This window comes from Hyperolius riggenbachi, chromosome 2, assembly GCF_040937935.1.
Source record: "Hyperolius riggenbachi isolate aHypRig1 chromosome 2, aHypRig1.pri, whole genome shotgun sequence".
NCBI classification, from domain to species: domain Eukaryota; kingdom Metazoa; phylum Chordata; class Amphibia; order Anura; family Hyperoliidae; genus Hyperolius; species Hyperolius riggenbachi.
Genome location: NC_090647.1, coordinates 30494754 through 30522597, shown reverse-complemented (window position 1 = coordinate 30522597; position 27844 = coordinate 30494754). Strand labels below are relative to the sequence as shown.

General features: G+C 48.4%; 1 protein-coding gene across 2 annotated transcripts; it reads right to left on the bottom strand.

The window, feature by feature from the left end:
- Nucleotides 1-836: 836 nt before the first annotated feature.
- LOC137543101 (carcinoembryonic antigen-related cell adhesion molecule 5-like) lies at nucleotides 837-27844 on the bottom strand. 2 transcript variants are annotated; one of them, XM_068264657.1, is made up of 6 exons: nucleotides 27801-27844; nucleotides 19808-20116; nucleotides 17528-17833; nucleotides 7530-7691; nucleotides 2911-3003; nucleotides 837-1388 (listed from the first exon to the last, which is right to left on the bottom strand). In XM_068264657.1, the coding sequence occupies exons 1-6, from the start codon at nucleotides 27835-27837 to the stop codon at nucleotides 1300-1302; spliced, it is 996 nt and encodes a 331-aa protein (XP_068120758.1). In that variant the 5' UTR covers nucleotides 27838-27844; the 3' UTR covers nucleotides 837-1299. The 2 variants fall into 2 exon arrangements, with proteins under 2 accessions (XP_068120758.1, XP_068120759.1); XM_068264658.1 differs by having other exon boundaries at nucleotides 17540-17833.

Below are 27844 nucleotides of genomic sequence, written 5' to 3'. Positions count from 1 at the left end.
TTGCCATTTCATTTCCGTTTATTTAACCTATTTAGTACTAAATTTTCGTTTACAACCCCTTAAAAGAAAAATATGGTTTTGCATTAAAACTTAAAATTTCGGCTATACCCCGCGCCCTTTTTTCCAGGCGCCCTTTTTTGATACACGCCTGGCAGTTTCCTGTCTGTGAACCGTATTGCATTGTGGGAAATAGCTGTTTACAGCTGTTTCCAACTGCCAAAAAAGCAAGCATCAGCTACATCACCTGCCAGCAGTAAAAATGTCACCATGTGATAAATGTCCGGATGTAAATCAGGGAGAGGAAAGATTTTACAATGGGCAAACACTGACTAAATCATTTATACATAATTATTGTAAAAATGATGCACTTTTTTATTACATTATTTTCACTGGAGTTCCTCTTTAAGAGCTCTGCCTCTAACACAGGAGACCACGGTTCAAATCTCAGCTCTTCCTGTTCAGTAAGCTGCACCTATTCAGTGAGGAGACCTTGGGAAAGAGCGCCTACTGAGTGCGCCCCTAGTGGCTGCAGCTCGAGTCCTACAAGAGAAAAGCGCAATATAAATGAAAGGGGGTGGATCTAGTTTACAATTGCAGAATCCACCCATCTCTCTTTACAACTCTGCCTGCAGGAGTGCATGGGTTGAAAGTCTGTGCTGCAGACCTACAAGTGTCCTTTGCCTGACTTTACAAAAAAATAGCTGGATTATTTTACATAGATTGCTGGACTTTCCCGAACTTTGGACTTTGAAAAAAACAAAACAAAAAAACAAACAAAAACAATGGATGCACGTTAAGTTCACAGACTGTCTCAGCACAAGGTTTTTTTTCCCCTTTTAATTTTCAATCCAATCTCTGTTCCATTGTTAGATCATTTTGGCAGTATTGTTATAATAATTTTATGCAGGATTTCATTATGAAATAAATGTTTAGTCCATTTCGGTCTTGCCTTGTTCTGAATAGCTCAGTAAAGAATCCTACCTTCTTTCAGGTATGAGACGATAGACGACCTTCGCATGTAGGACAATAGGGTTTTTCCATTGGGTATAGAAAGGTAGACCTTCTCCATTGCACAGATGTAGGATGTAAAACCTTCTCCTTCAGGTGTAGAAACAATTCGAGAGATGTTCCCTCACCACAACCGAGGAAGTCCTGTAGATTATTAGTTAAAACTCTTCTAGAATACCAAAGAAGCCCAACTAAATGTGACTTATTTTTACTACACGTCTCAGAAAATGGTCCACATGGTTTATGTCCAGCCTCCATATCTCTTCTAGCTTTTCCACTCAAATCTGGAAATCACTGGATGTTCTCCTGGAAGGTCCTCATCTCCTCACTGAGCGGAATCGCCTTTGGATCTTCATATATTTTCATTTCTTGTGCGTTGTCTGTAAGGAGAAGAAACCATTAAGTGCAAGAACTTTTTGCATTGCAAGTTTGTTTGTTTTTTTGTTGCTGAATATAGAAAGATAGAATCCATAGAAAGATATTCCATAGATATGGTGAGAAAACTGATAAATTCTGCATAAAAGATGCTTCAACCAAATTTTCTGCAGATAAACTGGTGTTTCATTGCATTCATCTCTGCCCCTTTTGCGCAGTGCAGCGTTACTCCTTAAAGAGTAACTGTCAGGCTGCAAAAGCTAATTTAAACCTCTATTCTCCTGTGTTAAACAGTTTAGAAGGAAGCCAAAAAGGCAATACTGAAGTTAAAAATCTCTCTTACTTTTGATGTGTGCTGACAGCAAGGCTGTTATTCCCAAGCTCTTAAGAGGCAGAGAGGCCGCATACCATACTGCAAAGCATTCTGGGGCTGCTCCTTCCCACCTTGGGTCCTCCCCTCTGCTGCTAGTGAGAAAGTACAGGCTCATGTTACAACAGTGTAGCACTGAAAAATCTCAGGGCAGAGTACACTGCAGGAGCCCGCTATTGTTCCTAGCCACATGGCTAATCAATATTCACTGCACAGTGGTGTTGTCCACTAGGATCTTTTGTGTGAGTGGAATCATCAGGAAGCAGGGAGGATATGACATCACAATTGGCTTCATAGGAGACAGACAAACATGGAACCTGCCATGAGCTGTCAGGAGCATCATTCTCTGCATATACTATATAAAAATTCTGTGAAATCCAAACGTGGACAGTGAAATGCATATGTAATGTAAGTACAGCCAATCTTTAGCTACTGATATATGTGTTTTTTTTCCCTGAGACCTCTTACCTAACAGCTCCTCTTTAAAGAGAAACTTCGACCAAGAATTGAACTTTATCCCAATCAGTAGCGGATACCCCCTTTTACATGAGAAATCTATTCCTTTTTACAAACAGACCATCAGGGAGCGCTGTATGACTGATATTGTGGTGAAACCCCTCCCACAAGAAACTCTTGAGTACCGAGGTACTTCTGGCAGTTTCCTGTCTGTGAACCTTGCTGCATTGTGGGAAATAGCTGTTTACAGCTGTTTCCAACTGCCATAAAAACATGCAGCAGCTACATCACCTGCCAACAGTAAAAATGTCACCATGTATTAAATGCCAGAATGTAAATCGGGGATTTAAAAGATTTCACAATGGGCAAACACTGTCTAAATCAATTATACATAATTAGTGTAAAAATGAAGCACTTTTTTTATTACATTATTTTCACTGGAGTTCCTCTTTAAGGCCCTGATGAGTGTCACATGACTCAGAGCCACGGAGAAAAGCTGGTGCACGCTGCACCGTGAAGAGGAGGCAGCTGTGATGCATATGCATGTTGTGGTGCATTCATGGGGGGGGGGGAAGGTACAGGGGCAGGCCACACGGGGGGGGGGGGGGGGGGGACAGGTTTTCTTAGGCATGGAGCCCCATGTACCCTAGTTAGGCTAGGCCCCTGCGTTAATGTCCCTCCCCCCAAGTTTATTGTCTTACCTGACTTGGTGCTGCCTTGTCTCCCGGCACCCTGCGGTGTCTTCTTGGCTTTCCGACGTTTGACCTGTGCGTATACAATTTGCTTTACGGAGCCTGGAATTATAAAACAGATGTGACACAAGACACGTCACTTGAAGTATGATCACTGGGCCCCCCTGCGAAACTTTCGATGTGGCCCCCTCCCTCTTGCTTTCTGCACAGGTGATAAACAGTGTTATTTAATTGGCTAGTGCAACTTCAATGTGGTTTCCCCTTGCAGATAAGAGCTGACAGCAGTGAAGCACTGCACACATTTTCTCTATCAATTACATTAGCATCTGTGGTAAAACGTGCATGTTTTCACACTTACAGACACGCGTGGTGTGCAGAAAACACATACAGAAAGCTGACTCCCATCCCCATCTTATAACACTCATTCTGTCCTCCTCTGATGGAGGACTGGCTCTGCAGATTCCTTTGCATCACTACAGTACAGAGAACTTGGGGAGGGGTAGAGAGGTTGGTGGATGGGAGCTTAACACTTAATAGGGACTGTCTGCAAATCTTTACAAAACGTTGTATGATTCCTTATCAGGGGCTGAGCAGATGCAGTCATTAGAACAATTGTGCATAGAACAGAATTTTTTTTCTCTCCCTGTCCTTAGTTGTCAGTCTCTTACGACAGGGAAAATAAACTTCTTCCCTACTGGGCCCCCTGCAGCTTCTGGGCCCCCCTGCAGCTGCATCGCTTGCAGGGTCTATTGTTACGCCCCTGATTATGATGCCAGCAGACTACAGAACTTTACCAGAGTGCACTGAGTAACCCAGACACACTAGCTATACATATGCAGATGCAAAGTATTTTGCATGGGCCGACTGCTGCAGGATACAGCAGCGAGTTAGTTTTAGACCCTGCATATTCTGGCAAGCAGATGCAATTAGCAGATGCTATGCCATTTTAATTAGTCAACAGACCAGAGGCAGCCAGTATATAAGTCAGGTGATACCTGGTCTGAGCACACACACCCTCTTATTTTCTCCAAGATTGCATAGTATAAATACCACTCCTTACTGTATATTAAGCAGAGAGCCTAAGCCCTCTAAACTTCTCTGTCTCCCGGTGAAATTCCAGTGATGGTGCCACCAGGGCCAGCCCTACCCTGAAACGACCTGAATGATGTCATACAGGGCGCAGAGCGTTGCACCAAAAAATGGGGGGATGCACCAAAAAACAGGGGTCTCGCGCTGAAAAATGAGCGTGGCCCCGACATTGTATGGGCGGAGCTAACATAATGATGTAACAGCGAGGCATAAGAAAGCAGTGTTTACGCCATGATGTGGTCAAACGACCATTAAATAATAAATGCAGCAACAGTTACCCCAGACACCAGAAAATAAACGCAATGTGGGCAACATGTCAGCACAAAATAAACGCAATGTGGGCAACATGTCAGTACAAAATAAACGCAATGGGGGCAACAGTTCAGCACAAAATAAACGCATTGTGGGCAACATGTCAGCACAAAATAAACACAATGTGGGCAACATGTCAGCACAAAATAAACGCAATGTGGGCAACATGTCAGCACAAAATAAACGCAATGTGGGCAACATGTCAGCACAAAATAAACACATTGTGGGCAACATGTCAGCACAAAATAAACGCAATGTGGGCAACATGTCAGTACAAAATAAACGCAATGTGAGCAACATGTCAGCACAAAATAAACGCAATGTGGGCAACATGTCAGCACAAAATAAACGCAATGTGGGCAACATGACAGTACAAAATAAACGCAATGTGAGCAACATGTCAGCACAAAATAAACGCAATGTGGGCAACATGTCAGCACAAAATAAACGCAATGTGGGCAACATGTCAGTACAAAATAAACGCAATGTGGGCAACATGTCAGTACAAAATAAACGCAATGGGGGCAACAGTTCAGCACAAAATAAACGCATTGTGGGAAACATGTCAGCACAAAATAAACGCAATGTGGGCAACATGCCAGCACAAAATAAATGCAATGGGCAACATGTCAGCAGAAAATAAACGCAATGTGGGCAACAGTTCAGCACAAAATAAACGCAATGGGGGCAACAGTTCAGCACAAAATAAATGCAATGGGGCAACAGTTCAGCAGAAAATAAACGCAATGTGAGCAACATGTCAGCACAAAATAAACGCAATGTGGGCAACTAGTCAACACAAAATAAACGCAATGTGGGCAACATGTCAGAACAAAATAAACGCAATGTGGGCAACATGTCAGAACAAAATAAACGCAATGTGGGCAACATGTCAGCACAAAATAAACGCAATGTGGGCAACACGTCAGCACAAAATAAACGCAATGTGGGCAACATGTCAGCACAAAATACACGCATTGTGGGCAACATGTCAGCACAAAATAAACGCAATGTGGGCAACATGTCAGTACAAAATAAACGCAATGTGGGCAACATGTCAGCACAAAATAAACGCAATGTGGGCAACATGTCAGCACAAAATAAACGCAATGTGGGCAACATGTCAGCACAAAATAAAAGCAATGTGGGCAACATGTCAGCACAAAATAAACGCAATGTGGGCAACATGTCAGCACAAAATAAACGCAATGGGGGCAACATGTCAGTACAAAATAAACGCATTGTGGGCAACATTTCACCTGGAGAAAAAAGAATTTACTCACCTGGCAGAAGTCTCCGGCCTCTGGCGCGCAGCTCCCCGGACCATCTTGCTCCTCCTCCAGTCTCCCGCGCTGGAATGTAATAGCAGGGCTACGGCAAGATGGCGCCCGAAGCCCTTTACTGGAGACACAAATAGTCTCCAGTACAGGGCGTCGGCAGCCATCTTCCCGTTATCCGTAGCCCTGCTCTGCCTGCCAAAGACTATGCAGGCTGGAGCGGGGCAGCAGGCTATAAACTGGCACAGCGTCTATCAGACGCTGCGGCCGGTTCATTCAGTACGGTGGCCAGAGTCCCGAGACTGGGACGTCCCGCAGCTAAAAGCGGGACGTTTCCGGGACCTCATGCAGCCTGGGACAGTGGACCCCGAAGGCGGGACGCGTCCCAGGTAAAGCGGGACGTATGGTCACTCTAGCTAATTGTACAGCTGAAAGCAGCAAAAAGACAATAAAAAACAGATATCTTACTTAAAGGACCACTACAGCGAAAAAAGTAAGCCACTAAAATCTGACATAACCGACAGCTTTTGGACTAGTTCATCTCCTCGTGGGGGATTCTTAGGGTTTTCTTTGTTTTCCAAAGCATTTCCTGAAAAGCAGTTTTACTGCCAAAATACAGTGGTTTGCAAAAGTATTCGGCCCCTTTGAAGTGTTCCACATTTTGTCATATTACTGCAACAAACATCAATCAATTTTATTGGAATTCCACATGAAAGACCAATACAAAGTGGTGCACACGTGAGAAGTGGAACGAAAATCATACATGATTCCAAACATTTTTTACAAATAAATAACTGCAAAGTGTTGTGTGCGTAATTATTCAGCCCCCTGAGTCAATACTTTGTAGAACCACCTTTTGCTGCAATTACAGCTGCCAGTCTTTTAGGGTATGTCTCTACCAGCTTTGCACATCTAGAGACTGAAATCCTTGCCCATTCTTCTTTGCAAAACAGCTCCAGCTCAGTCAGATTAGATGGACAGCGTTTGTGAACTGCGGTTTTCAGATTTTGCCACAGATTCTTGGTTTGACTTAGCAACTGCCTTTTAGGGAATGCTTTTGAAAACAAAGAAAACTCTGAGAATATCCTTTGACGAAATGGACTAGTCCAAAATCTGTCAGTTCTGTCAAATTTTAATTGCTTACTTTTTGTTTTGCTGTAGTGGTCCTTTAACTTATCTTGATTGTCCAGAGGCTGTCCATGTCTTTCTTGCCCCGCCTGCTTTTGCCCAAAACTCTGTGGAAGATCGCAGCTGAGCTCCTCTTCATACACGGGTGCAGCTGTACAGCGCCTCCCTGTTTATGGCCACGCTTGTGCACTAACCGCCTCCAGATAACTGCACAGGGCGTGGCCATACTTGTGCTGGTGCAGTACAGCCATGCTCATACAGGGAGTGGCCACCATAACAGATCCAACAAGCTCTTCTTGTCATATATATTCCAGGAGTCTGTGTGTGGCAACAGTGGGGGCGAGGAGGACACCTAGGTAAGTTTCTGATTTTTGTTGCAGCTTTCGCCTCAGGTACACTTTAGAGAGTAAATGTAGTGACATATAATAGAATGCAGTAAATTGTTCAAAATACCCACTTTTATGTTAAATATCCTATTTTCAGCATCAGAAACACTTCCTATAGCTACGTATTGCCATATATTGGTATGTAGCCCCACCCTCCCAGTGATGTCACAGCCTAGGCTGTTTATTATGCAGAGTTTTCCCCACCAGAGCATTCTGGGAGACCAGAGATTTCTTGTAATGTCTTTAGAACTGTCAGTAAACAAACATTCCACAGAGATCACCTGCCAGTACTAAAGAAGTCTCCAACTGTACGGAAAGTTATATCAGGGATACAAGGTGCAAACACTGACTAAATAAATTATAAATGAATATTGTAAAGAAATAATTTTATTCATTGTGTTATTTTGACTACAGTTCCTGACATGTCTCCACTTACCCCGTTTCTGTTCTCGCCTTCGGCACAGGAACTTCGCTGTGAATATCGTGAGGATCACCAGCAGGATGAGGAAGACGGGAGCCTCGCACAGGAGGATGAGCAGGGGGAGGGACAGCTTCCAGGGCGTGTCTGGGCTCTCCGTGCAGTTATGTGTATCAGAATCTGAGGGAAGAAGAGGGTACAATGACGTGAGATAGATGCACTGCGGACTCTGCCAGGTTCATATTTATTTTTCCCCCCAGGCCAACCTTCTTTTTAGCTGTCCTTCCGTATAGAGCAGGGGTGTCAAACTCAAATACAAAGCGGGGCGAAATTTAACATTTTGACCAAGTCGCGGGCCAACTTCAATGTCTATTGGCCACCTCCCTCCCTTATAAAATTCCCTGGGGCCCAATGGAACCCATCCCCTATACAGTTCCCTGGTATCTAGTGGCCCCCCTCCCTCCCTATATAGCTTCCTGGTGTCTATTGGTCAACCTCCTATACAGTTCCCTGATGTCTAGTGGTCCTCCCTCCCTTTTACAATTTCCTAGTGTCTAGTGGTCCTACCTCCCTTATACAGTTCCCTGGTGTCTAGTGGTCCTTCTTCCCTCCCCTATACTGTTCCCTGGTATCTAGTGGTCCTCCTTCCCTCCCCTATACAGTTCCCTGGTGTCTAGTGGTCCTCCTTCCCTCTCCTATACAGTTTCCTAGTGTCTAGTGGTCCTCCTTTCCTTCCCTCCCCTATACAGTTCCCTGGTGTCTAGTGGTCCTCCTTCCCTCCCCAATACAGTTCCCTGGTGTCTAGTAGTCCTCCTTCCCTCCCCTACATAGCTTCCTGGTGTCTAGTGGTTCTCCTTCCCTCCCCTATACAGTTCCCTGGTGTCTAGTGGTCCTCCTTTCCTTCCCTCCCCTATACAGTTCCCTGGTGTCTAGTGGGCCTCCTTCCCTCCCCTATACAGTTTCCTGGTGTCTAGTGCTCTCTCCCTCCCCTATACAGTTCCCTGGTGTCTAGTGGTCCTCCTTCCCTCCCCTATACAGTTCCCTGGTGTCTAGTGGTCTTCCTTCCCTCCCCTATACAGTTCCCTGGTGTCTAGTGGTCCTCCTTCCCTTCCCTATACAGTTCCCTGGTGTCTAGTGGTCCTCCTGTAGCAGTTGGCTGATGGTGTAATGGTTAAGGGCTCTGCCTCTGACACAGGAGACCAGGGTTCGAATCTCGGCTCTGCCTGTTCAGTAAGCCAGCACTAATTCAGTAGGAGACTTTGGCAAGTCTCCCTTACACTGCTACTGCCAATAGAGCGCGCCCTAGTGGCTGCTGCTCTGCTCTGGCGCTTTGAGTCCGCAAGGAGAAAAGCGCAATATAAATGTTATTTGTCTTGTCTTGTCTCCTTCCCTCCCCTATACCGTTCCCTGGTGTCTAGTGGTCCTCCTTCCCTCCCCTATACAGTTCCCTGGTGTCTAGTGGTCCTCCTTCCCTATACAGTTTCCTGGTGTCTAGTGGTCCTCCTTCCCTCCCCTATACAGTTCCCTGGTGTCTAGTGGTCCTCCTTCCCTCCCCTATACAGTTCCCTGGTGTCTAGTGGTCCTCCTTCCTTTCCCTATACAGTTCCATGATGTCTAGTGGTCCTCCCTCCCTTTTACAGTTTCCTAGCGTCTAGTGGTCCTACCTCCCTTATACAGTTCCCTGGTGTCTAGTGGTCTTCCTTCCCTTCCCTATACAGTTCCCTGGTGTCTAGTGGTCCTCCTTCCCTATACAGTTCCCTGGTGTCTAGTGGTCCTCCTTCCCTTCCCTATACAGTTCCCTGGTGTCTAGTGGTCCTCCTTCCCTCCCCTATACAGTTTCCTAGTGTCTAGTGGTCCTACCTCCCTTATACAGTTCCCTGGTGTCTAGTGGTCTTCCTTCCCTTCCCTACATAGCTTCCTGGTGTCTAGTGGTCCTCCTTCCCTCCCCTGGTGTCTAGTGGTCCTCCTTCCCTCTCCTATACAGTTTCCTAGTGTCTAGTGGTCCTCCTCTCCTTCCCTCCCCTATACAGTTCCCTGGTGTCTAGTGGTCCTCCTTCCCTCCCCAATACAGTTCCCTGGTGTCTAGTAGTCCTCCTTCCCTCCCCTACATAGCTTCCTGGTGTCTAGTGGTTCTCCTTCCCTCCCCTATACAGTTCCCTGGTGTCTAGTGGTCCTCCTTTCCTTCCCTCCCCTATACAGTTCCCTGGTGTCTAGTGGTCCTCCTTCCCTCCCCTATACAGTTTCCTGGTGTCTAGTGCTCTCTCCCTCCCCTATACAGTTCCCTGGTGTCTAGTGGTCCTCCTTCCCTCCCCTATACAGTTCCCTGGTGTCTAGTGGTCCTCCTTCCCTCCCCTATACAGTTCCCTGGTGTCTAGTGGTCCCCCTTCCCTTCCCTATACAGTTCCCTGGTGTCTAGTGGTCCTCCTTCCCTCCCCTATACAGTTCCCTGGTGTCTAGTGGTCCTCCTTCCCTCCCCTATACAGTTCCTTGGTGTCTAGTGGTTCTCCTTTCCTATACAGTTTCCTGGTGTCTAGTGGTCCTCCTTCCCTCCCCTATACAGTTCCCTGGTGTCTAGTGGTCCTCCTTCCCTCCCCTATACAGTTCCCTGGTGTCTAGTGGTCCTCCTTCCCTTCCCTATACAGTTCCATGATGTCTAGTGGTCCTCCCTCCCTTTTACAGTTTCCTAGCGTCTAGTGGTCCTACCTCCCTTATACAGTTCCCTGGTGTCTAGTGGTCTTCCTTCCCCTCCCTATACAGTTCCCTGGTGTCTAGTGGTCCTCCTTCCCTATACAGTTCCCTGGTGTCTAGTGGTCCTCCTTCCCTTCCCTATACAGTTCCCTGGTGTCTAGTGGTCCTCCTTCCCTCCCCTATACAGTTTCCTAGTGTCTAGTGGTCCTACCTCCCTTATACAGTTCCCTGGTGTCTAGTGGTCTTCCTTCCCTTCCCTACATAGCTTCCTGGTGTCTAGTGGTCCTCCTTCCCTCCCCTATTCAGTTCCCTGGTGTCTAGTGGTCCTCCTTCCCTCTCCTATACAGTTTCCTAGTGTCTAGTGGTCCTCCTCTCCTTCCCTCCCCTATACAGTTCCCTGGTGTCTAGTGGTCCTCCTTCCCTCCCCAATACAGTTCCCTGGTGTCTAGTAGTCCTCCTTCCCTCCCCTACATAGCTTCCTGGTGTCTAGTGGTTCTCCTTCCCTCCCCTATACAGTTCCCTGGTGTCTAGTGGTTCTCCTTCCCTCCCCTATACAGTTCCCTGGTGTCTAGTGGTTCTCCTTTCCTATACAGTTTCCTGGTGTCTAGTGGTCCTCCTTCCCTCCCCTATACAGTTCCCTGGTGTCTAGTGGTCCTCCTTCCCTCCCCTATACAGTTCCCTGGTGTCTAGTGGTCCTCCTTCCCTTCCCTATACAGTTCCATGATGTCTAGTGGTCCTCCCTCCCTTTTACAGTTTCCTAGCGTCTAGTGGTCCTACCTCCCTTATACAGTTCCCTGGTGTCTAGTGGTCTTCCTTCCCCTCCCTATACAGTTCCCTGGTGTCTAGTGGTCCTCCTTCCCTATACAGTTCCCTGGTGTCTAGTAGTCCTCCTTCCCTTCCCTATACAGTTCCCTGGTGTCTAGTGGTCCTCCTTCCCTCCCCTATACAGTTTCCTAGTGTCTAGTGGTCCTACCTCCCTTATACAGTTCCCTGGTGTCTAGTGGTCTTCCTTCCCTTCCCTATACAGTTCTCTGGTGTCTAGTGGTCCTCCTTCCCTCCCCTATTCAGTTCCCTGGTGTCTAGTGGTCCTCCTTCCCTCCCCTATACAGTTCCCTGGTGTCTAGTGGCCCTCCTTCCCTCCCCTATACAGTTTCCTAGTGTCTAATGGTCCTCCTTCCTTCCCCTATACAGCTCCCTGGTGTCTAGTGGTCTTCCTTCCCTCCCCTATACAGTTCCCTGGTGTCTAGTGGTCCTCCTTCCTTCCCCTATACAGTTCCCTGGTGTCTAGTGGTCTTCCTTCCCTCCCCTATACAGTTCCCTGGTGTCTAGTGGTCCTCCTTCCCTCCCCTATACAGTTCCCTGGTGTCTAGTGGTCCTCCTTCCCTCCCCTTTACAGTTCCTTGGTGTCTAGTGGTCCTCCTTCCCTCCCCTATACAGTTCCCTGGTGTCTAGTGGTCCTCCTTCCCTCCCCTATACAGTTTCCTGGTGTCTAGTGGTCCTCCTTCCCTCCCGTATACAGTTTCCAGGTGTCTAGTGCTCTCTCCCTTCCCTATACAGTTCCCTGGTGTCTAGTGGTCCTCCTTCCCTCTCCTATACTGTTCCCTAGTGTCTAGTGGTCCTCCTTCCCTCCCGTATACAGTTTCCTGGTGTCTAGTGCTCTCTCCCTCCCCTATACAGTTCCCTTGTGTCTAGTGGTCTTCCTTCCCTCCCCTATACAGTTCCCTGGTGTCTGGTGGTCCTCCTTCCCTCCCCTATACAGTTTCCTGGTGTCTAGTGGTCATCCTTCCCTCCCCTATACAGTTCCCTGGTGTCTAGTGCTCTCTCCCTCCTTACCCGTATGGCTACAATGATGATCTAGGACTTCATCCCCAATATAGCTTCTCTAGTGGGAGTGGGCCAAACAATGCAAAGTGGGGAAACCACTTACGGGCCAAATTGTATGGCTCTGTGGGCCTAATTTGGCCCACGGGCCAGAGTTTGACATGTATGGTAGCAAACACCCCTTACAGGTGCGGCAGCTCTGCAGCCATTCCATGTGCAGCCCCCTCTTCCACTCTGCCTTGTGTAACATTTATGTGCAGCAGGCCCTCTCTATCATTTGCAGTTTTCTTTGGGCACCAGCTTCACTCTTCAGTGTATTGCTCCCTAATTGCCGCCTCTACCAACTCTTTCATTTCCAGCTGCCCCATTGTGCAGCCGCTACACTAAGCCATGGCCTATGCAACCTATGCTGAAATCCAGCCCTGACTGGCGATTATATAATATATAACTACCACTACTGTACAAATAAGTGGAAAGACTTCTGCTTTACAAAAGAAAAAAGTTAAAAAGTTTGCTGTTACTACAGTCCATGTTATCCAGAACGCAGGCAACAGGAAGTCTCAACTAACTGGCATACTTGAGGCAGGGCTGGATTTACCATAAGGCACTGTAGGCATGTGCCTATAGGCGCCTTATGTGAGAGAGGTGGCCTCTGCTCCTCAGATCACTTACCTCAGGGGCTTATAGTCTAATTCTTGTTTCATGTCAATAAGGATGATATCAAACAGTGTAACATTCTAAGAACAGTTAGTGACATAAGGCAGGGGTTAGAGTTCAGAATATTTTACTTGGGGGTAAGGCCTGTGTTCAGGGGCGGAGTTTATGGCGCCAGAAGGCCTGTGCCTACATGCCTCCCAGTTGTAAATCTGGCCCTGACCTGAGGGGATAACGGAGACTGTGTTTGTGGGAGTTGCTGGCCACAAAATACTCACCGAGCCACCAGCAACGTCCTGCAGCTCACTGGAGGCTCTGAATATTTCATCCTGCACGAGGGTGGAGGTTTGTGTTTTTTCGGCCGGTTGCTCAAGCAACCTGCAAGCAAAGGTGTCCGGCATCAGGCGATCCCCACCGGTGCTGGATACTGGGGGACTTTGCTGTATTTGTTTTTCTGATTGGTGGGCAATGCCTATTTCTTTCTATCCTGGTAAAATCCAGCCAGAAGAGGGAAAAAGTCTCCACGCTGAACTTACAGACAAGAATAAAACACGAAGCACTAGCAGATCTTTCAAGCCTCTGCCCAAAATTAAAATAGAATGTGTGGTGGGAGCTGCTGATCTTCGATGAAACAAATCTTTAGAATAAAAATTCAGGAAATTAATGGATTTCTTTCCAGCAAGGACACAGACGAAAATAGCAATTTCTTAGTAGTTAGAAACTTTCCTTATTCTGTCTACGAAAAAAAGTTTTTGCAAAGTTCTGCTTAACCTCCTTAGCGGTATGCCCGACTCTGTGTCGGGCATACCACCGGCTGTCCCCAGGAGTCCCCTAGTATATTTTTTTGCGATATGGTACTTGTAATATCTTCAGCTAGCATTAGGCTAGCTAGCAGTGGTGGCCAGCATCCTTAGATTACTTTTGATCCCCCCGATCGCCGCTAAATACGCTACCCCCCCCCTGGATCCAGCGACGGCACAGCCTCTCTGCACATCTCCGGTCCTCTCTATGGGGAGGATCGGGTCTGAGCATGATGTCACCGATGTCATGACGTCATGTTGGATCCTCCCCATAGAGAAGAGCGGAGCTGTCCGGAGAGGCTGCAGCTGGATCCAGGGAGGGGGGGGGGGTAACGTATTTAGCGGCGATCGGGGGGGGATCAAAAGTAATCTAGGGATGCCGGCCACCACTGCTAGCTAGCCTAGTGCTAGCAGAAGGTATTACAACTATCAGATCGCAAAAAATTATACTGGGGGACTGTCGGCTGCAAATCCTCTGGCTTGCGTAACGCCCAGGAGGTTAAAGGATACCCGAACTGAAATGTGACATGAGATAGACATGTATGTACAGTGCCTAGCACACAAATAACTAGGCTGTGTTCCCTTTTTTCTTTCTCTGCCTGAAAGAGTTAAATATCAGGTATGTAAGTGGCTGACTCAGTTCTGACTCAGACAGGAAGTGACTACTCACAGTGTGACCCTCACTGATAAGTAATTCCAACTGTAAAACACTTTCCTAGCAGAAAATGGCTTCTGAGAGCAAGAAAGAGGTAAAAAAGGGGAATTTCTTATCAGTGAGGGTCACACTGTAGTCACTTCCTGTCTGAGTCAGGACTGAGTCAGCCACTTACATACCTGATATTTAACTCTTTCAGGCAGAGAAAGAAAAAAAGGAACACAGCATAGTTATTTGTGTGCTAGGCACTGTACATACACATGTCTATCTCATCAAGTTATATGTCAGTTCGGGTATCCTTTAAGGAAGCCATACACTGATAGATTTGCTGGAGATTCGAACATTAGATAGATTTCTGTCAGATGCCTGTCAGGTCGAATCTGACAGGAATCTATCTGATGTGTGCCACATACTAGGAACAGATTTCCAATAGATTTCTTGGAAAGGTGTGGAAGGATTTGATCCCTTTGTTGAGATTTGATCTGAGAGGGATCTATCTCATGGTTGAATCTGATGCAGTGGCGGACATACGGCCGTGTAGGCCGTGCCGCCGCACGAGGGCCCCTGAAGTTCCGTTTTCTTCAGGGGCCCATTAAGTATTTTTTTTTTTTTTTATATATTTTTTTTTTATTATTTTATTCCCCCGGGGGGCTCCCCGACTCCTATCCTCCCTCCCTCCCTCACCTTGGGGGGCCCCCCTCCCGATATGCGCGGCGGGAGAGCGAGCGAGCGGCAAATGCAGGAAGTCTTCAGGGCTCTCCAGGCATCCGCTAGAGGCCCAGCCGCTTAGTCTCCAATATGTCTCCAGTTGGAGACATATTGGAGACTAAGCGGCTGGGCCTCTAGCGGATGCCTGGAGAGCCCTGAAGACTTCCTGCATTTGCCGCTAGCTCTCCCGCCGCGCATATCGGGAGGGGGCCCCCCGAGGTGAGGAAGGGAGGGAGGGAGGGAGGATAGGAGTCGGGCCCCCCACCCGGATAGCTACCCACCCGGCTACCTAACCACCTACCCACCCGGCTACCTACCTACCCACCCACCAGGCTTCCTACCTACCCACCCGACTACCTAACCACCCACCAGGCTTCCTACCTACCTACCCACCCGGCTGCCTACCCACCCACCAGGCTTCCTACCTAACCACCCACCCAACTACCTAACCACCCACCCGGCTACCTACCCACCCGGCTACCTACCCACCCACCAGGCTTCCTACCTAACCACCCACCCAACTACCTAACCACCCACCCGGCTACCTACCCACCTACCCACCCGGCTACCTACCCACCCGGCTACCTACCTACCTACCCACCCGGCTACCTACCTAACCACCCACCCGGCTACCGACCTAACCACCCACCCGGCTACTTACCGGGCTAGTTACCAACCCACCCACCAGGCTACCTACCCACCCACCCGGCTACCCACCCACCCACCAGGCTACCTACCTACCTACCCACCCGGCTACCTACCTAACCACCCACCCGGCTACCTACCTAACCACCCACCCGGCTACCTACCTAACCACCCACCCGGCTACCTACCGGGCTAGTTACCAACCCACCCACCAGGCTACCTACCCACCCACCAGGCTACCTACCTACCCACCCACCAGGCTACCTACCCACCCACCAGGCTTCCTACCTACCCACCCGGCTACCTACCTACCCACCCGGCTACCTACCCACCCACCAGGCTTCCTACCTACCCACCCGGCTACCTACCTAACCACCCACCCGGCTACCTACCTACCCACCCACCCGGCTACCCACCCACCAGGCTTCCTACCTACCTACCCACCCGGCTACCTACCTAACCACCCACCCGGCTACCTACCTAACCACCCACCCGGCTACCTACCGGGCTAGTTACCAACCCACCCACCAGGCTACCTACCCACCCACCCGGCTACCCACGCACCCACCAGGCTACCTACCTACCTACCCACCCGGCTACCTACCTAACCACCCACCCGGCTACCAACCTAACCACCCACCCGGCTACCTACCTAACCACCCACCCGGCTACCTACCGGGCTAGTTACCAACCCACCCACCAGGCTACCTACCTACCCACCCACCAGGCTACCTACCTAACCACCCACCCGGCTACCTACCGGGCTAGTTACCAACCCACCCACCAGGCTACCTACCTACCTACCCACCCACCCACCAGGCTACCTACCTACCCACCCACCGGGCTACCTACCTACCTACCTACCGGGCTAGTTACCCACCCACCAGGCTACCTACCCACCCACCCATCAGGCTACCTACCCACCAGGCTACCTACCCACCCACCCACCAGGCTACCAACCCACCCACCCACTCACCCACCCACTAGGCTACCTATCCACCCAACCACCCATGGGAGCTGCGCGCCGGATGGAGGCTGGGACAGGAGGTCTGCTGCTGCAGGTGAGTAAATGTTTTTGTTTTATTTATATTAGCAGGTGTATGTTCTGGGCAGGTCTGCCGACATGATTGCACGTATTTTCTGGGCATATCTGCCGACTTGTTTGCACGTATTTTCTGGGCATATCTGCCGACTTGATTGCATGTATTTTCTGGGCATATCTGCCGACTTGTTTGCACGTATTTTCTGGGCATATCTGCCGACTTGATTGCACGTATTTTCTGGGCATATCTGCCGACTTGATTGCACATATTTTCTGGGCATATCTGCCGACATGATTGCACGTATTTTCTGGGCATATCTGCCGACATGATTGCACGTATTTTCTGGGCATATATGTGTATTTTCTTGAGAAAACCTGCACAATTATGTGAATTTTCTGGGGAAAGGGTCACCAAAACTTGGGTCCACTGTCTTTGTGTTGCACTTTTCAAGGGAACCTGAGGTGAGAATAATATTGAGGCTGCCATATTTCTCTCCTTTTAAGCAATACCAGTTGCCTGGCTGCCGTGCTGGTCCTCTGCCTCTTATTCTTTCAACCATAGACCCTGAACAAGCATGCAGCAGGTCAGGGGTTTCTGACAATATTGTCAGAACTGAGAAGATTAGCTGCATGCTTGTTGCTGGTGTAATTCAGTTTATTACTGCAGCCAAATAGATCAGCAGGGCCGCCAGGCAACTAGTATTGTTTAAAAGGAAATAAACCCTCACCCCGGGTTCGCTTTAAGTTACAGTTAGTTCCGCCCTCATCCGGTCATTGCCACGCCCATTTTTTCGCCGCAGGTTCTATCCACTATTTTTTGCCGCGGCGCGCAGGTTGTAGCCATGCCCATATTTTGCCGTCTCCAATATGTCTCCAACAGGTCATAGGGGGCCCACAATTACAATTTTGTACAGGGGCCCACTGCTGGCTGTGTCCGCCACTGATCTGATGGCCATCTGTTATTAGATCTCTCCATTGACCAGTAGCAGGAAGGTGGACTCACCATTGCTAATGCCATTGCTAATGTGCAGCAGGATCTCTGTCTGATGGATGAGGAGTCTCCCATCATGCACCTCGGCTGAGTATCGTCCGGCATCTTCGCTCTGTACATCATTCAGAAGGAAGCTGCCGTTATGGAAGACGTTAGATTTGTTATTGCAGCCCATGACACAGATTCTCCTATACAGATCTCCAACTCTCCGCTCCTCTCTCTTCCATAGTACTCCCATCCTTGAGTCCAGAGACTGAACACCCAGCGGAAGCAACACTGGAAAGCCCCTTCTTCCCAACACCAGGTCTGCAGGGATTTCTAGAGACACAAATTACAATACTGTTAAAGGCTATTTCCAAAAGAAAGACCACCCAACCAACAAAACCTCCTCATGCTCACAAAACCCCAGTGACCCTCCAGTAATGACCTCACTTGGGTGCTTCCAGCTGGTATCTCAAAGGCTTCCAGAAGAACACCACTGGAGGAAAAACGTGCATGAGTGGCTCTGTGATACCGTACAGGCCATATTGTGCACCCTCATGCTGCGGCCACACTCGTACATGCATGGGAACGTAGCTATGAGCAATCTTAGACTTAATGTCCATGATTGCACAGAGAGTCCCAGTGCAGGAACAGAGGGACTTTAGAAGCCATCCAGAGGCTTCCCCCTACTAAGGTAAATGTCAAACTTTTTTTCCTTATTATTGGGACGTCAGGTTTACTGTAAATGAGAAAGGGAAAATGCCAATTGAGATGGAGAGGCTAAAAGGGTTGTTAAAGCAAGGATGTAGGAAGAGGAGAGTTGGGGACGAGTGAGAAACCGTGCTGTTCAGTTAAAATATACCTTAGGCCTGGTCCACATTAGCAGTTGCCAACTAAACTGGCCATACGTTTCCGGTTTCCCTTCCGCTGCATGGGCAAAAAATGCAGCAGGACCAAATTTTCCTGACCGCTTCGCTCAGCATAACGGAAACGGATGGTTGTGCTTGTGCAGCACAATAGGATCCTATGGAAAACGGACGTTTTACAGCACACTGGCTCTAAAAATGGACCGTTTTCCAAGATCCAGATCGCCGGATCCATACGGCTGACTCCGCAAAAAAACGCAGATGTGAACCGGGCCTTAGTGCTTAATCAATTTAAAAAAAAAAGCCTTATTTGTGCATGGGGAGTTGTACAGAGTCTTACCGCACCTCCCATTGCCTGACGTCACCCTCCGTTCTTCAATTCGTCTCGTTCTGTCCCCCCCTGGTCGGTGCGGTCGGTGACCTCTGACCCAGACATACCACGCTGCACATGCACAGTATGTCCACTAGGGCGCCTTGCAACCGTGCACGCGCACTCTCTCATGTCATATGGACTCGCCAGGGAGCTCAGTCATAAGGTGCCCAAGCGGCCATACTGCGCATGTGCAATATGTCCGGGTCGGAGGTTACCGACCGCGCCATGAAGTAGTTAAGGTGCTGATGGAACAGTGTTCGGAAAAGAGACCCACCCTGCCCACCTGTTTTCCACCAGATCTGGGATTATGGCTAAATTTAATGATACGTTTACATCTAGCGACTTGGCGGCTGATCAACCATTCGATTCGATAGTTATTATCAATGATAAGTGCTTAAACAGGATCTGTAACGTCAAAAGATCCCCTAGGGGGTACTCACCTCGGGTGGGGGAAGCCTCCGGATCCTAATGAGGCTTCCCACGTCGTCCTCCGTCCCTCAGGGGTCTCGCTGCAGCCCTCCGTACAGCGGTGACGTCAATATTTACCTTCCCGGCTCCTGCGCAGGCGCTCTGACGGCTGTCGGCTCCGAACTACACGGAAATACCCGATCGCCGTCGGGTCTGCTCTACTGCGCAGGCGCAAGTTTCCGGCGCCTGCGCAGTAGAGCGAACCCGACTGAGATCGGGTATTTCCGTGTAGTTCGGAGCGGAAAGCAGCCACAGCGCCCCCGCTGGAGCCAGCAAAGGTAAATATTGAACTGACAGTCGGGTCTGTCGCCGGCTGTTCAGGGGGCTGCAGCGAGACCCCCGTGGGACAGAGGACGGCGTGGGAAGCCTCATTAGGATCCGGAGGCTTCCCCCACCCGAGGTGAGTACCCCCCAGGGGATCTTTTTGAGGTTACTGAGTCTCTTTAAATAAAGGAAGTGATTATATGGAGACATAATTAGAGGATACAGGGTGTCTCAAATAAAATAAATGTTTCCTTAATTGATTCATTGAAAATGGCCGTTTCCGGGCTGTTCCCTCAAATTACCATTTAGATTTATGATTATTACATTAAAAGTTCTTACCTATAATCTGTACAGAGACCGCTATCTCGTGGACGGCAAACCCACTGTCATTGTACACCTTTACTAAATAACTTCCTTCAGCCTCTCTGCCCACATGGTTCAGCCACAGACTCCCATTGGAGAAAACTTGTATGGTTTCATTGCAGCCATTGCTACAGCGCCCCCTGCTGAATCTGGCTAGTAACTGCCCCTCCCTCATCCACTCCGTGTCATAAGGGGACTGCTGAAGCTGGACCCTGAGAGGGATCAGGATGGATGGTCTGAAGTCTTCTGGTGCCATTCTTGCTGGGGTCACTTCACTCTGACATACTACAAAATAAACCAGGATATAAAAGTCAGTCATGTAGAATAGAAAGATATCAATGCCGCCAATGCTTTTCACTTCAAGTAAACCCAAGGTGAAAATAAACGGATGAGATAGACAATAATGACTTCAAGAAACCTAAAAATTACTTTTTTGTTAGTATCCCAGGGTTTTCTCTTATATTTAAACATTTACAATTTAGACATACAGTTTTGCGCTTACTTCCTGGTCCTTCTAAGCTCCGCCCAACATGTTTCGTCACTGCCTCGTGACGTATCAGGGACAGATGTTTCGTCACTGCCTCATGACTCATCAGGGACAGATGTTTTGTCACTGCCTCGTGACTCATCAGGGACATATGTTTTGTCACTTCCTTGTGACTCATCAGGGACAGATGTTTTGTCACTGCCTCGTGACTCATCAGGGACAGATGTTTTGTCACTGCCTCGTGACTCATCAGGGACAGATGTTTTGTCACTGCCTCGTGACTCATCAGGGTCAGATGTTTTGTCACTGCCTTGTGACTCATCAGGGACAGATGTTTTGTCACTGCCTCGTGACTCATCAGGGACAGATGTGTCCCTGTTGAGTCACAAGGCAGTGACGAAACATGTCGGGCGGAGCTTAGTCTTCTGGTGTCATTATTGCTGGGATCACTTCACTCTGACATTACTATTTATTATTATTAGTACAAGTATTTATATAGCACTGGCATCTTCTACAGAGTACATAGTCATGTCACTGACTGTCCTCAGAGGAGCTCACAATCATTTTCAATATTTTTTATTGGAATTTTTCAAAAGTTTTAACAATATGCCAAGACATATTAAAACAATATAAAAATAAACTTACTTTTTACATTACAGCAGTCCAATGAGAAATATACTGTTGATTTTTCAAATATACATTCAGTTTCAGTTATACATAAACAGTGTATAATAACTTTCCCTTATAAATCAATGGCTAGTATCTCTTAAGATGATTGCTGAGTTTAGTATACTTGTTGCTATTTAATTCTTGAAAGGTTAAATATGTGCATCTCTACACTTTAATAGTCATTCAGTATTTTACGCAAGAATACGCATAAAAATACGCATGAGTGCAACCCAATGAGATTTTACGCATAATAACGCGTAAACGCGTAAAAAACGCGTCAAACGCCACGCGCAAAAACCGCTAAACGCGCAGAAAACGCCTAGAAAACGCGTAAAAAACGCGTACATAACGCGTAAATATGCAAATAGTGCAAATAGTGCAAATTTCAAGAAAAAATGTTTAAATCAATTTTAAACCATACTTTTTTTAAAGAAAAAAATGTTTATTTATCTTTGTAGGCCTAATAGCACCTATCTTTCCAAAATAACCTAAATGTCATTTTTGTTATTTTTAACAGTGATCCTGTTAGTTACATTCTAACAAATTCCTAAAATGTATTATTAATTAAGGTTTAGTAGGAGCAGTACCTCTGGAGAATGGGGGCCTTAAATCCTCCCTACAGAGACTCCAGAGGACGCATTATTCCTATATACTTGCCGTCCCCACAGGATCACTGCTATCTCACTTAGCTGTTAAACTACATCGAGTTGGGCTACATAGAATACATGTATATATTTTGGTATACGTCTTGCTTTCCCAATTCCAATTAATTATTCAGATATTAATGTTATGACTTAACTAATGTAATTAAACTAATTCTAAACTAAACTAAACTATAGGAGCTCACAATCTAATCCTACCTAATGACCTACCATATTATTAGTAATTATTTATACAGCTGTGATATCTTCCACAGTGCTGTACAGAGTATATTGTCTTGTCACTGAACTGTCCCTCAGAGGAGCTCACAATCTAATGTATGTCATGAAAAAAGTTACTGTAATGGAAGTATTTGCTTAATTTGGAGGGGTTTTGACTTTTGAGGGGAAAGGCCAGTTAAGAGGTTGTATTCCAGTACTGGCCTTATTTTATAAATAGGCTCCTATGTTATCTATATTGGAACAAAAATAAACAAGTAAATATAAAATAAACTGCACAATATAACATTGCTGTATGTTATTTCTGCCACTAGATGGCAGCAACACACTGCCCTGATCTGTGCCTACATGTGGGCTCCTCAGGCTACCCCAAGAGATTACTATTATTCTTACTCTTGTTTTATAAAGTGCCAACATATTCTGCAGCGCTGAATCCATATAACTCTCACTTTAAGGTTCCAGAAAGTCTGGTAAACACCTCTAATTTTGATTGGCCAATTTTACGACTTCCATATAGTATGAGGGCTGACCCACACGCTCTGTTCATAGTATTCACAATCTGTTGGCCCTCATACTACACATAGGTGTGTATCAGGCTTACTGCTCAGGGGTAACATTAGAGCCTAGTACACACCTTCAATTTTGATTGGCCAATCCCCGGAGTTAGGAGAGGGGATTTGGGGGGTGTAAACAGTCGTTTTGTCGCTGGTATGCGGCGGTTTAGCAGGGGTTATAGTTCTTAACATGACTGCATGTTAAAAAAGTGAATTTAGACTCTATATATAGAGTAATATAGAGCCTCTTTAAGGTGAATATATGTGAGTAATGAGATTGTTAGTTACACATAGATGATATGAGCAATTTAATACTAAGAATGAGGTCACTGTATTATTGGTTTTATGTTTGCTATATATGAATAATGCAAGTTGTATGCACCAGGGAGTGACAGCAATGGGGGCAGAGGAAGGCACTAGACTGCCAGGGAGTAACAGGCAGAGGGGCAGCACTAGACCACCAGGGAGTAACAGGGGGAGGGGCGGCATGAGACCATCAGGGAGTAATAGGCAGAGGGGGCAGCACTAGACCACCAGGGAGTAACAGGGAGGGGGGCGGCATTAGACCGCCAGGGAGTAACAGGCAGAGGGGCAGCACTAGACCGCCAGGGAGTAACAGGCAGAGGGGCAGCACTAGACCGCCAGGGAGTAACAGGACAGGGGGGGCAGCACTAGACCACCAGGGAGTAACAGGACAGGGGGGGAGGGGCGGCATTACACCATCAGGGAGTAACAGGCAGAGGGGCAGCACTAGACCACCAGGGAGTAACAGGCGGGGGGGGGGGGGGCACTAGACCATCAGGGAGTAACAGGGCAAGGGGTGGCACTTGACCACCAGGGAGTAACAGGTAGGGGGGGCGGCACTAGACCACCAGGGAGTAACAGGATAGGAGGGCGGCAGTAGACCACCAGGGAGTAACAGGCAGAAGGCAGCACTAGACCACCAGGGAGTAATGCGAGGGGGCGGCACTAGACCGCCAGGGAGTAACAGGCAGGAAGGTGGCAATAGACCACCAGGGAGTAACAGGACAGGGGGGCAGCACTAGACCACCAGGGAGTAACAGGCAGGGGGCGGCACTAGACCACCAGGGAGTAACAGGCAGGGGGCAGCACTAGACCACCAGGGAGAAGAGTTGTCTCGAACCTCTGATTTTAGGTTCGCAAACCTCGAACTCGAACACGCGAAAAAAGTTCGCAAACATGCGTACTTTCGAACCGCCATAGACTTCAATGGGCAGGCGAACCTTCAAAACTACAAACATTAATTGTGGCCACTAAAGTGATGGAAAAGATGTTTCAAGGGGTCTAACACCTGGAGGGGGCATGGCGGAGTGGGATACATGGCCAAAAGTCCCGGGGAAAAATCCGGATTGACGCACAGCAGGGTTTAAGGGCAGAAATCACATTTTATTGCTAAATTGGAGGCCTAAAGTGCTTTAAAACATCTTGCATGTGTATACATCAATCAGGTCATGTAATTAGTGTACTGCTTCACACTGACAGACTAAACTCACTGTGTAACGCACCGCAAACAGCTGTTTGTGTTGTGACGGCCGTGCTGGACTGGTGCGCACCATAGCGAGAGTGCAGGCGATGGCGGCTTTCAAGCTCATATGGACGGGCTGAGGTAGCTCAATGATAGAACAACAGTGACTAAGTGTCCAGCTGATCGAATTTGGTCTGTCCACAATGAAGCAACAACCTTATTATCTGTAAACAAGAAAGGATGTCCCGCTGCACCGTTGTAGGGTAAAAGGATCTCTCCGACTTTATTATCTATCTTCTTGGGTCAGGTGTACCCCCCAACCCCAACACACTCATTTAGCTGGTCATTGCTTCATTGTGATATGCAAGCCCCTTCACCGCGGCAAGGTACCAATCACGAAGGGGAATTGACACATGTACATGCCTTTTGTTTTGTCCTGGACAGGACTCCAGGCGGATTCCTGAATTTTTAAGGCCGCTGCTAGCAACGGCCGCTATAATAATTTTTCTGGTGCTTGTACATGCCTGCCTAATTTTTCTGGCTGCACTGCGACTGCAACAACAAAACAAAAGACATGTACATGTGTCAATTCCCCTTCGTGATCGTTACCTTGCCACGGTGTTGGTGGTATTGGTGGTGGCAGAGAAGGCAGTCAAGCGGCCTGCGGGCAGAAATGCGGTGTGGGGAGCGACTTAGTCTTGGGGCAGGCAGTCACATGGTGTGCAGGCAGAGATGCTGTGTGTGGGGACTGTCTTTGGGGAGGTTTGATCGTGCTTTACAGACCAGGCATCTGTGGTCAGATGGACCCTTGACCCAACGCTGTATGCCAGTGATGTCACCACTTGCCTTTCAACATCATGGTACAGTTTGGGTATCACCTTTTTTGAGAAATAATTGCGTGATGGGATCTTCTACTGCGGTGTGTGGCTTTGCTTTTGTGTGCTGCTTTACCTCAGGTGGTCATCCCATTGCAGTTTGTGTTTTGTAATCATGTGCCTTCGTAAGGTAGTTATCCCTACACGGGTCTTGGTCTTTCCTCGGCTCAATTTTCGGTGGCAGAGAGTACAGATGGCAGTGCTCTCATCTGAGGCAGACACACAAAAAATGTCCACACCGCTGAGCCCTGGGATGATGGCACTTTGGTGATGGCTGCTGACGGAGTGTTAAGTGGGGGGCCAGAATCAGAGCAGGAAGATATGTCACACTTCTGTGCGGAAGCTGAGGAAGATGAGGTGTTCTGTATTAAATAGTCAACTATGTCCTGACAATATTGGGTGTTGATGGCACGTGCCTTCTTCTGAACACTGTACTTTGGTCGACGAGGGCAGCACGAAATCACTACAGCAGGAACTCAGCACCTGCTGGGTGGCCTGCCTCTTGTTTTGTCCATATTAGGGGGGATGAAGTGAAAGATATGCACTGACTTGACTAATACGATGTGCGGTTACACAGGTGCAGTGAAAAGGTTGCAGTGACTGCTGGTACAACAATGTGTGTTTACACATGTGCAGTGAACAGGTTGCAGTGACTGGTATCAATACCATATGCAGCTGTCACACACACAGGTGCAGTGACTGCTGGTATATACCACTGCTTGCAGTCACGCAGGTGCAGTGAACAGGTATTCAGTGACTGGTATCAATACAATGTGCAGCTGTCACACACACAGGTGCAGTGAACAGTTATGCAGTGACTACTGGTATATAACATTGCGTGCTGTCAAGCAGGTGCAGTGAACATGAACAGGTATGCACGGCACAGACTGGTATTACAAATGTGCAGCTGTCACACACAGGTGCAGTGAATGATTGGCTGTCATGTGCCTGCTGACTGTGATGTAGAGGGTCAAAGTTTAGCCTAATGATGTAGTATAGGGGCGAGTCAAATTCGCAATGAAGTTCGCGTTTCGACGCGAACCACCGACGAATAAGTTCGCCGCCAAAATGTTTGGGACAACTCTACCAGGAAATAACAGGCAGGGGGGCGGCACTAGACCACCAGAGAGTAACAGACGGGGCAGCACTAGATCACCAGGGAGTAACAGGCAGAGGGCGGCACTAGACCACCAGGGAATAACAGGCAGAAGGCGGCACTAGACCACCAGGGAGTAACAGGCAGAAGGCGGCACTAGACGACCAGGGAGTAACAGGCAGAAGGCGGCACTAGACCACCAGGGAGTAACAGGCAGGGGGGCAGCACTAGATCACCAGGGAGTAACAGGCAGAAGGCGGCACTAGACCACCAGGGAGTAACAGGCATAAGGCGGCACTAGACCACCAGGGAGTAACAGTCAGCAGGGCAGCACTAGATCACCAGGGAGTAACAGGCAGAAGGCGGCACTAGACCACCAGGGAGTAACAGGCAGAAGGCGGCACTAGACCACCAGGGAGTAACAGGCAGGGGAGCGGCACTAGATCACCAGGGAGTAACAGGCATAAGGCAGCACTAGACCACCAGGGAGTAACAGGCAGCGGGGCAGCACTAGATCACCAGGGAGTAACAGGCAGAAGGCGGCACTAGACCACCAGGGAGTAACAGGCAGAAGGCGGCACTAGACCACCAGGGAGTAACAGGCAGGGGGCAGCACTAGACCACCAGGGAGTAACAGGCAGGGGGCAGCACTAGTCCACCAGGGAGTAACAGGCAGGGGGGCAGCACTAGGCCACCAGGGAGTAACAGGCAGGGGGGCAGCACTAGACCACCAGGGAGTAACAGGCAGGGGGCGGCACTAGACCACCAGGAAGTAACAGGCAGGGTCGACACTAGACCACCAGGGAGTAACGGGAGGGGGCGACACTAGACCACCAGGGAGTAACAGGGCAGGGGGGCGGCACTAGACCACCAGGGAGTAACAGGGCAGGGGGGCGTCACTAGACCACTAGGGAGTAACAGGCAGAGGGGGCAGCACTAGACCACCAGGGAGTAACAGGCAGGGGGTGGCACTAGACCACCAGGGAGTAACAGGCAGGAAGGTTGCACTAGACCACTAGGGAGTGACAGGCAGGGAGCGGCACTAGACCACCAGGGAGTAACAGACAGGGGAGTGGCACTAGACCACTAGGGAGTAACAGGCAGGGGGCAGCACTGGATCACCAGGAAGTAACAGGCAGGGGGGCAGCACTAGACCACCAGGAAGTAACAGGGGAGGGGGGTGGCACTAGACCACCAGGGAGTAACAGGCAGGAAGGTGGCACTAGACCACCAGGGAGTAACAGACGGGGGGGGGCGGCACTAGACCACCAGGGAGTAACAGGACAGGGGGCGGCACTAGACCACCAGGGAGTAACAGGTAGGGGGGAGTAACAGGTAGGGGGGACGGCACTAGACCACCAGGGAGTAACAGGGGAGGGGGGCGGCACTAGACCACCAGGGAGTAACAGGCAGGAAGGTGGCACTAGACCACCAGAGAGTAACAGGACAGGGAGGCAGCACTAGACCACCAGGGAGTAACAGGGACTAGACCACCAGGGAGTAACAGGACAGGGGGGCGGCTCTAGACCAACAGGGACTCAGGAGTGAAAGCCATATGGGTGAATAGATGGTAAGCCATGAAGGGTAGGGGCACAATGTGTTTGGTGGAGGGATGTGGATTGAGGGAGGGGTGTAAGTGACATAGGGTAGTGTGTAAGTGATGTGAAAATGTTCTAGCTTATGTAATTAAAACTATAAAAAATTCACTGTCTGGAATTACAACTTTCCACATACTTTAAAATCCTAGACGATATTTTAATGAAGCATCCCACCTTCACAGTTCCCATTGAAATCTTGCATAGAACACTCAAACTTATAATGCACTAAACATATACATATGACAGCTTTTCCTGCATAAGAAAACAATAATCCTGACGCTATATGTTTAGGGATAGGGAATAGTGGATTACAAAATAATACTTACCAATGATAAACATAGCCACACCCCACAACGTGATCATATTACGA